This window comes from Periplaneta americana, chromosome 11, assembly GCF_040183065.1.
Source record: "Periplaneta americana isolate PAMFEO1 chromosome 11, P.americana_PAMFEO1_priV1, whole genome shotgun sequence".
NCBI lineage: Eukaryota > Metazoa > Arthropoda > Insecta > Blattodea > Blattidae > Periplaneta > Periplaneta americana.
The window spans coordinates 157483942-157499747 of NC_091127.1; the positions used below are offsets into that span (position 1 = coordinate 157483942).

The 15806-nt window shown below is 37.5% G+C and overlaps 2 protein-coding genes across 7 annotated transcripts in view; one reads left to right on the forward strand and one right to left on the reverse strand.

Annotated features, from left to right (window-relative positions):
• The window catches only part of LOC138709488 (uncharacterized), a 967551-nt gene that overhangs the window by 275749 nt on the left and 675996 nt on the right, over positions 1-15806 (reverse strand). The window lies entirely within an intron of this gene.
• On the forward strand, positions 507-4136 carry LOC138708565 (NADH-ubiquinone oxidoreductase chain 4-like). Its single transcript, XM_069838681.1, is given in 5 exon segments — positions 507-635; positions 2716-2860; positions 3753-3860; positions 4052-4078; positions 4081-4136. Coding segments are annotated over 5 exon segments (465 nt in total).

The window sequence follows — 15806 nt, forward strand, 5'->3', positions numbered from 1 at the left end:
ATTCCCCACACTTCAATTACTTCTCAACATAATCTCCACCATTAGTGAGGCATTTGTCGAATCGTGGTACAAGTCTTTCTATCCCCTCGTTGTAGAATTCCTCCGCCTGCGATGCGAACCACTCCCGCACTGCTTTTTTCATCGTCACCATCAAAACGTTGACCACCGAGGAACTTCTTGAGGTGCAGGAAGAGATGAAAGTCACTCGGAGCCAGATCCGGGCTGTAGGGGGATGGTCAATTTGTTCCCAGACAAATTTCGAGATGAGATTTTGGGTGTCGTCGCCATCAAAACGTTGACCACCAAGGAACTTCTTCAGGTGCAGGAAGCGATGAAAGTCACTCGGAGCCAAATCCGGGCTGTAGGGGGATGGTCAATTTCTTCCCAGACAAATTTCGAGATGAGATTTTGGGTGTCGTCGCCATCTAAAGTGTGACCACCGAGGAACTTCTTGAGGTGCAGGAAGAGATGAAAGTCACTCGGAGACAAATCCGGGCTGTAGGGTGATGGTCAATTTGTTCCCAGACAAATTTCGAGATGAGATTTTGGGTGTCGTCGCCATCAAAACGTTGACCACCAAGGAACTTCTTCAGGTGCAGGAAGCGATGAAAGTCACTCGGAGCCAAATTCGGGCTGTAGGGGGATGGTCAATTTGTTCCCAGACAAATTTCGAGATAAGATTTTGGGTGTCGTCGCCATCTAAAGTGTGGCCACCGAGGAACTTCTTGAGGTGCAGGAAGAGATGAAAGTCACTCGGAGACAAATCCGGGCTGTAGGGTGATGGTCAATTTCTTTCCAGACAAATTTCGAGATGAGATTTTGGGTGTCGTCGCCATCTAAAGTGTGACCACCGAGGAACTTCTTGAGGTGCAGGAAGAGATGAAAGTCACTCGGAGCCAGATCCGGGCTGTAGGGGGATGGCCAATTTCTTCCCAGACAAATTTCGAGATGAGATTTTGGGTGTCGTCGCCATCTAAAGTGTGACCCCCGAGGAACTTCTTGAGGTGCAGGAAGAGATGAAAGTCACTCGGAGCCAAATCCGGGCTGTAGGGGGATGGTCAATTTGTTCCTCTCCTCAAGAATTTTTTTATCGACGGCATGCACCAAATCGTCATTGATCAAAGATGGCCGACCGGTATGCTGCTCATCATGCACAGAGACGCGGCCCTCGTTGAACTTCGTAACCCATCTCCTGACCATTCCATCACTAATGGCATCATCACCACACACCTCACAAAGTTGACGATGAATGTCAGCTGGTTTGATGTTTCTCGCATTCAAGAAACGGATAACAGAGCGCATCTCACAGTCGGCGGGGTGCTCGATCACTTTAATCATTTCAACTGATCACAACTAACCACACACACGGACTGAAGCTCTGAAACTGCATGCACAGCTTGTCTGAGGACTGGTAGAGGTCCCTGATTATGTCCGTTATTTTTTCTCTTTTATGATTGGAAGGAACCGTGTGGAAAAAAATCACTAATCAAAGAGGAAAAACAATGTTACTATGATATGATAAATGTAGGGTCACGACAAACACTATAAAGACCATGAGAAAGATAAGAACTACGAAAAGGACAAAGACAAGAACCATCAAAAGGATCACGACAAGAACCAGGACCATGATATGGACTACGAGAGACAATTAGGACACGGTAAGAACAACGGAAGAGACAACGAATATTACAAGGACCACGACAAGAACAAAGGCAAAACAAACAACGACCAACAAGGATTACGATAACAATCACGATACCGACCACGACAAGCACCACAATAAGGATCACAATAATGACCCAAGATATGGACGATAAGGATTAATCATGGACCGACCGATTGACCAGTTATCTAAATGACCGATCGATAGACTAATCATCGAACTGCCCGATGGATAGACTAATCTTGATTCGACCGACCGATTCACCAATCATCGAAATGACCGATCGACAGACTAGTCATGAACCGACCGATCGATTGACTAATCATCGAACTGGCAGGTCAATAGACTAATCATGAACCGATCGACCGATTGACTAACGATGGAACTGACCGATCGATAGATTAATCATGAACAGACAAACCAACGAATTGACCAATAAACGAATCGACGGAACGAATAACTGACTAACCGATCGGTCCACGGACCAATAAATGTTATTCAAAAAGAGTATTTGGCTTGGTTCGTCTCTACGAGGGCTGATCTCTAGGTACACTCTGCCACGCAAAGAAAACACGCATGCGCAAAATAACGATTGCAGCTATGCGACAGCTATAATTGAAAATGGAACTTACTTTAAGAACACGCCTCGTATGTTATTCAAAGTTACGAAATATTTCCACCAAATGCTATTTCGAGAATGATGAGCGAGACTCGAAGCGCACGAGAGTGACGAGACGAGACTCGAAAGACAAATGCAACGAACACAGCGAGCGAGAGCTGCAGTTAGGTTTGTTCATCTCTAGTTTACAGAGTGTTAACAATCATTCATTACGGTAAAAATATCTATAACAACTATGGAACGTATTAGTAGAAAAATATAACAATGGTCAAACATCTCGGTCTGACTTCGTGAAGACTTTCCTGTTGTAACTTTTTTACTAAGATCATTGAATCATTGACGTAAGGACAACAGAAATAATCTTTCCAGGCCAGTCAGAATAGCCTCCTCGTGGTTTTCTCTGGATAATGCTACATAATGGTTCTGAACATAGGGGAATTTACATGTGTCCAATATTTTACCTGTTAGTTTAATCTGTATACGTCAGACGGATTTGAAGTCTTTAATTGCTTATTCTTCTGTAGCTCATATGGGAATTGTTATTGGTGGATTAATAACTTTAAATTACTGGGGTTTTTGTGGGTCATACTTATCTTAATGATTGCTCAAGGTTTAAGGCTGGTTCACAATAAACCGGAAACGAGAATCGGAACGAAAACGAAAACGGTAAAATTGTTAAAATGTGTACATTTAAATGTGGGCATTCACAATTAACGAAAAGCTTGCCGGAGCCCGAGATCGGGAACGGAGAGTTGGCCAAGTTTCAACTTTGGCGTTCACGTTTCCGATCACAGCCCACTAGATTCATTCTATTGCCATCTAAAAGCTATTTTGTCGTCGTATATTTTGTAGCAAGAAGACCGTGACATAACCTATGCATTATTTTGTTCTGTGCTGTGCATCATGGAGCAAGTTTTATTTGATGAGATTCTAATATTGAGTGTTGAGGAAAATCCTCACGTTTACGATAAGCGGCGCGCCTCGTATAAAGATGAGAAAATGAAGGAGAATACGTGGCTTTCAATAGCTGCATCTTTGAACACCGATCGGAAGCGAATCATATTTTATTGCTGTATTGGTTGTATTACACACTACATATTCATGCTTCAATTCAATAACTACTGTTGTGTTCATTTTTGTTCTATTACAAATGTTTCTTCTCTAATTATTTTACGTTATGGTAGACTTAAAATAGGTTGTGATAATAAAGATGCATGGGCATATTTATAGTACCGTACCTAATGAAATGTTTCAGTTGAAATTTCGAAGTTGGTTAACCTGTGTTTATGTTGGCTGCCTTGTACTCATGAGAGAACGCCATTGGTCAATTATACACAAATAACATCAGAATGCGTAATATCGACTTTACATATCGTTATTGACATACATATCGATATGCATAGTCGTCTACGTTCTCGGTTTATTGTGAATCAAAAATTTTCATGTTCACGTCCTCTGCTTCTCGTTTTCATTCTGGTTCTCGTTCCCGGTTTATTGTGAATCAACCTTCATGCTCTTCTGGTTCATTTTGTTTGGCTAATATTTCTTATGAGCGTTTAGGTAGACGGGGATTATTAATTAATTAATAAATCCACCTTCATTAAATTTATTAGGTGAAATTAGTTTATTAAATAGTTTGGTTGGTTGGTCATGATTAACTATATACACTTTAATCTGTTTATATATTTTTAGCGCTGCTTGTACTTTATACCTTTATTTTTACAGCCAACATGGGATATATTATTCTGGTATTTATTCTTGCTCTTTAGTGTATTCACGTGAATATTTATTACTATTTTTTATTGATTTCCTTTGAATTTATTAATTTTGAGTAGTGACGTTGTTGCATTTTGAATATAGTTTTTTACTTAAGTAGTTTAATATAATAAACACAGCTAAGTAAACATTTTAAACTAGGAACTACCATTGTAGACACAATTATGTTCGCAGACGATCAAGTTACATGTGCAGAATCAGAAAATCAATTACAAATAGCCACTCTACTGCTCAAAAAAACTATGGAGAATTATAATCTCAAGATTTCAACAAAAAAAACTAAAACAATGGCCTTTCGAGGGAAATATTGGATCTAAAATGGTTTTAAACGATGAAATTATTGAATAAGTACACAGCTTTAAATATTTAGGATGTCACATATCTTATAATTGGGAAAACGATATAAAAGAAAAAAGTTACAAATTTCAAACCGTGTGTGGGACGATTAAAAGAACATTGCAAACAAAAACCACAAAAGAAACAAAACTAGAGTTTTATAAAGTAATGGCAGTTCCCATTGTGACATATGGGTCAGAAAATTGGGTCATGAATAGATCAGACAGAAGATTATTAGAAACGTCAGAGATGAAGTTCCTCAGATACGTTGCAGGATGTTTTCTAAAAGACCATATTCCTAGTGAAACAATAAGACAAGAACTCAAAATTTTTAATTTAAATGAAAAAATACAAAGTTACAAACAAAAATGGTATGAACATATTTTAAGAATGGATCCTTCTAACCCAACTAAACAAGCATTATTATACCAGCCACAAGGTCAGAAAGATGTGGGTCGTCCTAGGAGACGATGGGAAGATGAATTCTGAGAGCGGAACGGGCCGATGTCCTACCATGAAGATGAAGAAGAAGAAGAAGAAGATATAATAAAATATTGATTTGTGGTGTCAGTGATATAATTTATTTATTTTAGGTTGTCTTTAGGGGAATTTACACTGACGAAATTTTAAATCCGTTTGAATTAGGGGAAGTTACAAAACCCAGTAATTACATTTCAGATTTATCTTAGAAGCAAACGAAACCTCTAGTTCGTAATAGAGTTTAAACTCACCAACATTGTCTCCAATAGCAACCATCATGGCCTACTATATTACCATTTCTTTTAATTAAAGAAAATTAGTTGTGTCGCAAGAGGGAAAATATTCTCTTTAGAGGATCCTAATATTAGTATCAATAACATTTTCGATTCTGTAACTCTGTGAGATTCAAATTCACAGGTATTTCAGGAACTACTAACAGGTTCAACCCTTAGAGTCGCATCGATCTGGACCCTAATCCGTTGCTTATTCTAATTATTAGCTCGTCATGTTTGGATACTTCAAACAGATGAACAAGAGACATCTGCGCCAAAGCGTTGCTTGTATAAAATGTTGCCTTATATCAACGTTGCAACAGCAAGCAAATTGAGCACACAGAATAATAATGAATATTGACAGCTGGTGGGAGATTTCTGTGCTTTTACATTCCGCCTTAGATGTAGAAACATCTGACGTTCTGGATCTTCCTATCGGTAGGGAGAAGGAACCTATATGCAGGATCTGTTACAAAGAATTATTACACTGGCCAACAAGTTTTTTCGGAAGTCAGTTGCATGAGATTTTTTCACTGATTCTTAATATTTTTGACGCGTTGATTTCAAATCTGAAAACGGTTTTTTTTCTCCATGCTCCGTTAACACATGCTTCGTTACTGCACAGCTTGCCAAAATACTAGTGGAAACACTAGTAATGCCCCACTTCGATTATTGTGATTTTCTACTGACTGACCTCAATGTCAACCAGTCCCAAAGATAACAACATGTTCATAATTCTTGTGTTCGCTTCGTCTGAGATGTCCGTCGCGCTGACCACATTACCCCATCCTTCCAAACTCTAAATTGGCTACGGCTTAACGAACGTAGAAATTTTCATTCTCGTGTTCCCCTTTTCCAAATCCTTCACACTTCTACACCTACCTACCTTGCCTCCCGTTTCAGTTACCTGTCATCATATCATAATCTCTTCACACGCACGCAAAATAGCCGCATACTAGCCATACCAACACATAAGACATCATCGTATTCATCATCATACACAATCTCGCTCTCGCGCTTTTGGAATACCCTACCCAGTGACATCAGAGACTGTCGGAATTTAGTAGCGTTCAAAAGCAAGCTTATTAAGCATTTTTTACTGCGTAGAGTAGAGTAATAAAAAAAAGTTTCTCTCTTCTTAACTTTTACAATAAACTGTCTAGTTATTATTAATCAGTTAATCTTTTAGTACTTTTGATTTTTACTGTATTTGTAAATTTAATATTAATTGTAATTATAAATGTAATTGTATTCTTAATATTGTAGTTGTAATCTCCTGGTAGAGGGGAAGAGAAGGCCAGGTTAAATAAATAAATAAATAAATAAATAAATAAATAAATAAATAAATAAATAAATAAATAAATAAATAAATAAATAAATAAATAAATAAATAAATAAATAAATAAATAAATAAATAAATAAATAAATAAATAAATAAATAAATAAATAAAACTGAAGGTAAGTTGTTCGCAATTAAATAAATATAAGTAGGCATATAGGTTAACAAACGACGTATTTTTTTTAGCCTTAGGGCCTACAATAGTAGGCTAATATGCGTTACAAGAGCGGTATGTTGACGTTTTCATGTTCGAGGAAAAGATTGAAAAAGCGAAACGTAGTTGAGCTTTTTTAATTTCCGAGAACATGAAAACAAACATACCGCTGGTGTATCGTACATTATTTTGTGCCAAGATCGTTTATTACATACCTGAAAGAGGAATTTCTAATTAGTTGCAATGAAATCTCCATCTTGGTTTCTGTTCAATGACGGCAACAAATATATCTATCTTCAACATTGTTGCTATAAAATGTTTTCTGTGTTTACTATACTCCAGCAGGCCGTGATATACGTCTGTCTTTTTTTTCCCCCAGTCTATGATGAGTCTGGAATCTTGTTGATTTTTTCATGGCTTCCTTAATGTTACTTGCATTACAGATGCAGTAACTTTTGTGGTGTTGTAGAGTTTACTTAATTTTTGCAAATATTTAAAAACAATAATTAACAGTGCAATTTAGGTGAAATTGCAGTGGTAAGTTTCCAATTTATAATTATTACTATATTGAACGTCTCTAACAATAATATGTTAAAAGCCTAAAGCAGTAAAATGAATATGACGCTTAAGCGGTAAGAATAGGGAAATTGTTATATGTGTTACGTTGGGAATACTGAATGTGGTATTTCACACTTACCGCGTATTGGTTGTGTGCGGAAAACAAGCAAATACGCACCATCTCGCACAAAAGTTCTTTCAGGCCTCAAAGGTATAATGGGCTATATTACGTATATCGTATCCATGGAGAAATTGAACGTATTATGGAGAAATGCACCACAAAATGTTCTTCAACATTAAAACCAGACGTAATGCCATATCCAATGACTACGCCTAAAGAAAGTCACAAGTCATACAGGGTAAGGACACAATGTAATAGCATGGTTAAAATAGTAATACTTTTGTGTAAATTATTGAAAGCTTGCTTGTATACAAACCCCTCTGCAGAAATGAATTTTGAATCGAAAGAATATGTCTCGAAGCGAAGGCTTTGATGGAACATACTGCATACGACAGCTGAGATTGTAGGCGTGAGAATTGATTCGTTTTTATACAAAAAAAAAAAAAAAAAAGAGCGTTGACATCTTACGTTGTACCCATTCGGTTCCTTTCCCGTTTCACACTTCGCTTAGAGATTCACAAGCAACGTTTAGCAATAGTACAGTCTCCCCAAAAAAGAAAGGCTGAGACGACGATGCAAAATTCCAAGTTCTAAAGAGCGGTTCACACGATATCGACGTAGCCATGCAGAAAGACTGGCTATGAATGCGTATTGTCACTCTATCCCAAAGTGTATACCAGTCAAAATGTTATCAGTTATCTGTCCATTTCTGGTAGAGGTCCCTGATTATGTCCGTTATTTTTTCTCTTTTATGAATGGAAGGAACCGTGTGGAAAAAAATCACTAATCAAAGAGGAAAAACAATGTTACTATGATATGATAAATGTAGGGTCACGACAAACACTATAAAGACCATGAGAAAGATAACAAGAACTACGAAAAGGACAAAGACAAGAATCACCAAAAGGATCACGACAAGAACCATGGACTACGAGAGACAACTAGGACACGGTAAGAACAACGGAAGAGACAACGAATATTACAAGGACCACGACAAGAACAAAGGCAAAACAAACAACCAACAAGGATCACGATAACAATCACGATACCGACCACGACAAGCACCACAATAAGGATCACAATAATGACCCAAGATATGGAGGATAAGGATTAATCATGAACCGACCGATTGACCAGTTATCTAAATGACCGATCGATAGACTAATCATCGAATTGCCCGATGGATAGACTAATCTTGAATCGACCGACCGATTGACTAATCATCGAACTGCCCGATGGATAGACTAATCTTGAATCGACCGACCGATTGACCAATCATCGAAATGACCGATCGACAGACTAGTCATGAACCGACCGATCGATTGACTAACCATCGAACTGGCCGATCAATAGACTAATCATGAACCGATCGACCGATTGACTAACCATCGAACTGACCGATCGATAGATTAATCATGAACAGACAAACCAACGAATTGACCAATAAACGAATCGACGGAACGAATAACTGACGAACCGATCGGTCCACGGACCAATAAATGTTATTCAAAAAGAGTATTTGGCTTGGTTTGACTCTACGAGGGCTGATCCCTAGGTACACTCTGCCACGCCTTGGCCCATTGTGCGACTTTAGACCTATATGTGATGGTTAACCAAGTCCGACAGATGACCTGGATGACATTCGTGAATCTGACGCTAATAGGTGGACCATCCTGCTTCAGCCCCTAAGAGAGCCAGGGACCATGCGCACAATAGCCTGATAAGCCCCAAGGGCCCGGAGCCCCAAGCTTTTCCTGATTAGCCGACGCTGATAGATGGACCATCCTGCCTCTGGGCCTGATAGTCAGGTCCCAAGCGCACACGAGTAACCTGATAGCCCCAGGGGCCTTCAACCCTGAACCCTTCCTATACCAACATCGGAAACCTGTACTAATCCCAAAACTTCACCCCAGTATATTTTTATTATTGCGGATGATAGATGAAATGAGGGGAGGGGGACTGTTCGTGAAATGATAGAGAGAATCCTCTGCAAAGTCTGCTTTGTCCAGCACAAATTCCATCATGACCTGGCCGGGGATCGAACACAGGTCGCGTGGATGGAAAGCACTTGAGTCATAAACGCGACAGGTAGAGTATTATTCAGGCTACATGTTGCCTCTGTACGTCTTCGTGGACTACTAGGCCTACTTATACAGGGACATCATTTTATTTTTACTAACATTTCTAATATTAACCTGGCTATACCTTTGGATTAACGTACCCCCTTCCACGACTGGAGTTCGATGATACTGGCGTAAAACACAAACAAATCACTTTACTAGGTATAGGAGGGAAGAAAAGTTTACGTAAACTAGGAAATATCGCGTTTTTGTGTTTGATAATTTTCATTAAGTTCTCGTTTAATCAAAATACAGTAGTATTAACAATAAGTGTTTTTACTCACGAACTGAGCTATCCATGTGGACGTATTCATTATGCAGTGTATATTATATTGTCTACAGCACATTAGCGTACAATATAGAGAATGAAGTTAAATTGAAAAATAATCATAATATGGATATTTAAACAAATTTTAGAAAACGGTGGCCGTTCATTTCGATACAGACTTCAGTTCTAATGTGTGTAATTCCAATTACCAGTTTCGTCCTTCGTACGAGTAAGTCATGTTGAAATAGTTCTGTACCTATTCTATAAAAAAGTACGTATCTTATGTACTGTAAATTTAATATTCACTTCTACCCGATCTGAAAAGTAAAATTACTCAGACATGCTATCTACTGTTCGTCCAAATGGTTTTGTCGCAGGGTCGTAGAAAGGGGGAAATCACTTGAGAGTTAATTACTTAACGAGGTTCTTTTATTTAAGTTATATTAAACAGTTGTATAATATTACGTAGACGTCCAATTCCTAACAGAAATTAATGTTTTCAGAAAAGAGCTAAGACAGCCCAGCCACTAGCCTTTACAGAGGGGCGAGCAAAAGCGGATGGGGGAAACCGGAATGCGAAGTAAGCAAACGGACGATAGTATCTGTGCGAAAATATGATTCAATATTGAAAGCTTTTTCGTCACTGGAATACGCGAACATATTTGTGGAACGTACTATACTCAGTAATTCATATGCGTCCTTGGTTCTGTGTGGAGAACGGTTGGAAGTTTATTAGTAGAGGGGGTGATAGTGAAGTACATTAAAAAAGTCTGGTACAATAAAAATTGAAGTAAAAATAAAATGATGTCCCTGTATATGGTTCGATATAATGGTACCTACAATACCAACATTTCAATGTACAGACGTGGAGTAGTCAGTAAGTGATTTGCATGTAGTACAAGAGGAGAACATAGGAGAAATTTGTCAAAGTTCAGTCTATAGCCTCGAGCAGAGGTTGTGGGCTATTTCTGTGCAGAGCCGTCGCCTAAACTGGGCACCAGCTTTATTAATTGAAAATACTATAAGTTTAACACGACTTTATCTCTACTGAAGCTTTATCTCTGTTCTTTTATTTTCAAACTGGATGTAAAAAAAAAAACATTTGCATCAAACGTACTTCGAACATATGAAGTGCACATCTTTCATTTGTTGTGTAGTGGAGTATATAATTGATTAGAACTGTACCACGATACTTTGATACTTTGTATCAATATATTAAGATCTAAAATCCATATCCATTGTAAATGAACTATTAAATAAAAAATGGAATCAAAAGAAACCATAAAACGAAGGTAAAATGTGTGCCGCAAAAAGTGTTCTTTTTCATACAAACACATATACACACAGTTCTCACTCTTTATACATCACGAGATTCTGATATACAGAACTCAAGAGGATTTCTTGTGAACTTTATTTACTGAAAATATTGTGGTTTTACAGTAGCTAATACACAAAATATACGGAGACAACGCGTCCACTCCATTTTTATGAAAGAACTTGATTAGTTTTTTATCGACTGGTCTACGGACTGAATGAGCTTTCAAGTAACATGCACAATAACACAAACTTTTAGACTAGGATTGGCGTTGTTTTGGAAGAAAACAAGCTTAAAATAAAATGGTAGATGTCTGAAACATAATCATATACAGGGTGGACGTTAACTTCTGCATCAAAATGAAACTGTTAATAGATCATGAGGAGAGATTTGATACATCTAAATAGGCCAAAGTTTTTTCTCTAATATTAACCGTTTTAGAGGAAATCGTTGTGTTCCTATGAAGTATTTGGCAACGTCACGGCTACTGCAATAACTCTAAGCAAGAGCGGCCTGCACTTCTTACCTTCCCCTCCCCTTCTGCTCTACTCAGTCGGTAACACGCGACGTGCGCTGCGTTGCAAGATTTATTTCAACGATTTTCGTTATTATTCAATTTAAATTCATGGCTAAATGATTTAATTTGCATAAATAGAATCAAGACATTAACTGTTCAGATTATTTTTACCTATCTGCTTGTATAGCAATCAGCCATTTCTCTAGGGTAATTACCACAATTGAGCGCTGAAAACATTGGGCAAAGACTATTTTTTTCCTGCGTAACTGTGCTTCATCGATGGGAAAGTATAATAAAAGTTTTCTTATATTTAGCATATAGAATCACCTCTTAAAAATAAGAATAATAAGAATAATTTCTACTATTCGGGCTGCAATATGTCTAATTATAGGCCATTCATTATATCGTGAAACTTACTTGCATGTAAGGGGAAAAAGAAAGTGAACTGAGAAGTTTCCCTGCCTCGCTATGCTTCTAATTGCAGCTAGCTAGCTCACTTAACCCCACCATAAAGTTGTTACCCTGAGTTACGGTGCAGTCATCCATTTGGTTTCACGAGATAACGAATAATAATAATAATAATAATAATAATAATAATAATAATAATAATAATAATAATAATAATAATATTAATAATAATAATCAGAACAAAGACATATATTTCTTTTTTCTTATATAAAACACTCTAGTACACCCAGAAAGAGTAAGAAAATAAATGTTATGTTTTATTTAACGACGCTCGCAACTGCAGAGGTTATATCAGCGTCGCCGGTGTGCAGGAATTTTGTCCCGCAGGAGTTCTTTTACATGCCAGTAAATCTACTGACATGAGCCTGTCGCATTTAAGCACACTTACATGCCATGGACATGGCCCGGGATCGAACCCGCAACCTCGGGCATAGAAGGTCAGCGCTATACCAACTGCGCCAACCAGGCCGACCAAAAAGAGTAAGTTATATACTCGTGCTCAGGTGGTATTCCACATAATGTTAAGACATTTTATTACATAACAAATTAAAAAGTAAAAAGAAGAAGAAAAAAGAAGAAAAACACAGATAGGCCTATCACAATAAATTCAACTTTAAATTTCCTCTCTAATTAGCAATTTTTAATTGATTTTTTTAAGTAAGGAGCAATATCAAATTGTGTTTGGGAATTTATCTATTATCATGTTGTAAAGCCTTGGACCGAAGTTGCTACAGTTGTAGTACATTTAGGTACCGTGAAGCATAATATGTTGTCTGATTTTTGGTTTTATATTTATGTGAATATAAATTAAATATATTTCGATTTTTATATACGAAATTCAATAATACTGTGACAGCCACATCGAGACTCGATCACGCGTCCCGCAAGAGGGCAGGTCGCGCGGGAGTCGACACGGGCTCCACGGAGCACTGGGGAGCGGGGAGCGGCGTGGAGAGGAGAGGAGGCGACACGCTGTTCCGCAGACGTGACGAAGGGAAGGGGGAGAAATCCAGAGTATTCGAGAGTGCCATCTTCTGGACATGCGTCGAAATTTCTGGCATCGTACTTTCTCGTAACTATGGTTTGGTTATAAATTACGACACGCGAGTGAACTTGAGCAGTCGTTGTTGTAATGGTTGGACAGCAAGCCAGCCAGTCTTGTGTAGCAGTGAAGCCAGCTTCGCGACCGGAGTTCGACTTGAGTGTGTCCGCAGCTGGTGAGCATCCGAAGCCCTGAGTTCGAGTGCAGTGGACCGCAGTTGAGGGACCTTAGTTCGACTGTAGACTCTCTCTGAAGGTCTGGCGTTCGAGATACTGTGAATTTGAGTGACTGAGCTAGAAGAAATTAGCCAAGGCAAACGAACTGTGAACTGAGAACTGACAGTTCTGATTTGTAAATAGTGCTTTGTGAATATTAGTTAAGATTAACAGTTCATTGTTGTTCTCAATAATCCAAGTAAATTGTCATTGTCGTCTGTGGAGTGCAATAATGAATACTGTGTTACGGTGTGGAGTGGAAATCCCATTGTTGGCGGGAGTAGAATTAAATTGTAGAAAGTGACTATTATTGCTTTGAGAATAAAATTACATTATTGTTTTGTAATAAAAATTACAATACACTGTTATAAATTTGATGGAAGTCAAATACATTAAATTCTGAATACAGCAGCTCTGAAGGATAATCAAGAGGTTTATTAAGGCACATTTTTATTATTATTTTCTGTAGCAGAGTTATTGGCATGAGGGAGGTACTATAAGCGCTACCCCACCCTATAATGCCGTATTGTAATATAGCTTGTACTAATGCGGGGTAAATCAGTCGTAAAGTATGGACAGTCAAGTAATTTCGTAGGATAACAAAATAGTGAATAATTTTTCTTAATCTATTGCACAGAAAATGAAATGTTTATCCCAACGTAAATGTTGGTCGATTATTATTCCGAGATACTTAACTTGAGGAGATTCATTTAGAATAGGACAGTTACAACTACTAGAAGAACAACTGGATTTATGAATTTTTAAACACAAGAGCGAATCAGGGGATTTCATACCAACAAAATAATCTATATCTCTTATTTATGATCTACGAAGGTGGAGGTTAAGCTTGCAAAGAACCAAGAAATATTACGTAGCCTTCGAAAAAGAAGAATCTGAAAAATTGATGTAAGTAAGGAATAAAATTGATTGCAGTCGATAATTGTAGTAAATCCAAACTGGGATGGATGTACCTTATTTTGTATAGGAATATAAAGAAAACTAGTGGCTTGTGCAGCAAATGCTGCAAACTACGTTCATTAGAAGTTCAAATTAAAATTTTTCAAATTTATTTCCAGTGAAGAATAGCAGACATTTTGAAAGTTATTTGCTTCCATAATAGTGAAACATACTCCCCTCTGCATGCTTTTTATGCCAAATGCATTTCCTTGAACCTATCCACGTTCAGTTCTTGAGTTTCAATGCGTAACATTGTTAGGACGATCAGGGAATTTTTCATGGGGAAGTAATGCAGTAGCTATTTCAGGTCATTGCGGATTATAGGTGAGAGTTAAGAAAATTTCAGGTTCGATTAAACCAAAGAAATATAAAATTAATTTTGATTTAGTTTTAAGACGCAGCTAAAATAGGAAGCGTGACTCATTACTACCTAGGAAAATTAGAGAATCACACATATAAATATCTACATCACACTGCCATAAATATATGAAAAAACCCACATCACTTGACTAATAACTATAAAAATATTTCATTTTGATAACAATATTGTTACCTTACGTAAGTTTTATAGTTTTCAGTGACAATATATATAGCTGTTACTCAGTAAATTATAGAAATAAAGATCCAAGCTTAATTTAAAATATTCTTTCTCTGCGTCTACTTAACCTCAAAAGATTTCACTTTCATATCATCAATATAGCATTAATGTAATTAGTGGCAAATAGGTCTACTCACATAATATTGCATTAACTGTAATAGTATTTCATTTTTAATGGTAATAATCTCATCAAACATTCTTAAGTTTTGTAGTTCTTAATATCCAATACACAGCTGTACTCGGAAAACTACAGACCAGAGAATCAGACATGTAAATTGTTTTTATACGCCATCTGAACTCTAAATATGTCAGCAGTCCTACAGATCATGGCCTTCGTGTAATATTGTTTATTGTAGTGTATGTTTTGTTTTATTCTGAAAAGCCATATTTCTCAAAACTGATGACAGATGGATTTTGGAAAATAGGAAAATGATGTAGGAAAATTGACATTTAACTGAAAACTACTATTCTGTGAAAAACTTTGGGTTCCAAGCTTCAAAATGAGGGGTCATTTATTAAAATCCGTTCAGCCGTTTTCCTGTAATTTCCATTGCCAGTTCAAATTATATATATAGATGTGCTTGTAGATAATTGTTAAAAAAATTGTTGCTAAGTTACCAGTACTGAGAACAGAAACTGGTCTTCAGTTTCAAAGATCATTTAGTAATAATAATAAAATTCTGCCCTCGTTTTAAATCGCCGTCTGAGTGAATTTCGAATGGATCTTCTGTGAGCAGCTGGTTATATTGTAGAGTCGGAGAGACAGTCGACCACATAAGAGAGAAAAAAGCCCACACGCACTTGAGATGTGCTGCTGAAGTCTGGCAATCCAATTCTAGTGGGGGTCATTTTTCTAGGCCATTACCAGGCGCAAGAGGATAGTCATTTGTCACTAGCGTCGTGCAACTGAATCTCGGTACACATGTGGGAGTTGAAAGATAACTCTACGGAATGCTTATTAGAGTACCGAGAAGTACATCGCTTCAGG